The sequence below is a fragment of the Austrofundulus limnaeus genome, unplaced genomic scaffold (genome assembly GCF_001266775.1).
Source record: "Austrofundulus limnaeus strain Quisiro unplaced genomic scaffold, Austrofundulus_limnaeus-1.0 Scaffold245, whole genome shotgun sequence".
In the NCBI taxonomy this organism is placed as follows: domain Eukaryota; kingdom Metazoa; phylum Chordata; class Actinopteri; order Cyprinodontiformes; family Rivulidae; genus Austrofundulus; species Austrofundulus limnaeus.
The window spans coordinates 217,546-219,283 of NW_013952647.1; the positions used below are offsets into that span (position 1 = coordinate 217,546).

At 37.2% G+C, this 1,738-nt stretch overlaps 1 protein-coding gene across 2 annotated transcripts in view; it reads right to left on the reverse strand.

The window, feature by feature from the left end:
• tbc1d23 (TBC1 domain family, member 23) overlaps positions 1–677 on the reverse strand; it is a 45,588-nt gene extending 44,911 nt beyond the window's left edge. For both annotated transcript variants that reach the window (XM_014020237.1, XM_014020235.1), the window contains exon 1: positions 610–677. In XM_014020237.1, coding sequence (XP_013875691.1) covers positions 610–647 — 38 coding nt within the window. In that variant the 5' untranslated portion in view covers positions 648–677. The remainder of the gene's footprint in view (positions 1–609) is intronic.
• Between the last annotated feature and the right edge of the window lie 1,061 nt (positions 678–1,738).

Below are 1,738 nucleotides of genomic sequence, written 5' to 3' on the forward strand. Positions count from 1 at the left end.
AAATTCCAGTGAAATATATTTATGTTTGTGGTTGTAATGTGACAAAATATGGAAAAGTTCAAGGGGTATGAATACTTTTGCAAACCACTGTATATATTAATAATTACTTCTCTCCTTCACTTCAGCTTACAATGAAATATTCAACATCTGTTTGATTCATTTTAAAGACATCCATTTCCAGACCCAGTAAGACAATCCCAACAGCCTCTAATAGTAAAATATGTGAAGTTCTTACTAGTTACGGGTCGGTATTTTCAATAAATGATTACTGAGATTCGAGATTAAAGGAAATGCAGCAGGTTATTAGAGGTTAACAACCATCCAAGGTGTCAATGAAAAATAAGAGGAGACAGAAATATTAATCCCAAATAGAAACACATAGTTATGGGTTCAGATTTCAGCAGTTGAGCTGCTCTCAGGAGCAACTTAGCTGATTGTTATTAGCTGACTCGATGCTAACACCGAACGGGACTCGGACCTGTCTGTCCACCGTCAGCAGACACTATATTTATTTATTTTACATGAACATTGTCAAAATTAAGCCTACAAAACATGTTCACACCCCAAAGAACACCGCTAAAGGTCTCAGTCCAACAATAATGGTCTCACCAGCTGCCCTGAAGAGCTTCTTCCACCGTTTCCGCCATTGTTGTGTTGACAGACACGTCACGTCCCGTCAACACGAGCCATAAATACTGGACTGTGGCAGGCCGTTGTAGCATATAATCACAGCGCTTTACCTTTTTTTAAAGATGATTTTTCTGGTCTTAAACTCAGTTGCACAAGGGAGACAACATTTAAAACATGGTCCAAGCCAAGGGACAATTTCTGTCAATAGTTATTGAAGAAAAAAAAGTCATAAAACAAATTATTCTTTGATCACTGCTGCATAGAAACCTTAAAGATAAAACAACAAGAACTTTAACAATAAAAAACATGGGGATAAATAAATAAAAATTAGTGTGCAAAGATGCTAACTTTTTGAAAGGCTGCAAAATTAGTCACACGTAAAGGCTTGAGTACTTAGTTTTGTTCATTTATGGTGAAGCTTGTGGCTCCTCAGCAGGATGTATTGTGTGTCAGACATGACAGCTGTCAGTTAAATGTCTGCCTGGTCAAAATGTTCCTGGGGGTTAAGAGTTATGTAACCCATACCTGCTGTTCTTTTTATTTAGAAATGTATTCATTTCATTTAAAACAATTCTACACACAACAGAAAACAAACACGAACAATCAAAATAAAATCAAATAAAATGAAAGGCAGCAGAAGAATAATAAATCTTATATCTGCCCCTTTTATCCCCAGAATATGTTCAAATAAAAGGAAATGTAAAAAAATTTCAATTATTATTGTTAAACAATGAATTTGAGTTTTAGATTTGACTCTTAGGTTTCATTTGCACCTTGAGTTATGCAATTGTCTGTGGTATACTAAAAACTAAATTTATACCAAAAAATGTTCAAATTCAGGCATGTTAATACTTTGATTCAGCTGCCAAACAAAATTTGTTAGAATTCAAAACATTGTGTCAAAAATTGCTGTTTGATAAACATCCAATTAAATTGTGAGTATCCATCCATCCATTTTCTTCCGCCTATCCGGGGTCGGGTCGTGGGGGCAGCAGCTTCAGAAGGGAGACCCAGACCTCCCTCTCCCCAGCCACTTCTTCCAGCTCCTCCGGGGGAACTCCAAGGCGTTCCCAGGCCAGCCGAGAGACATAGTCCCTCCAGCGTGTCC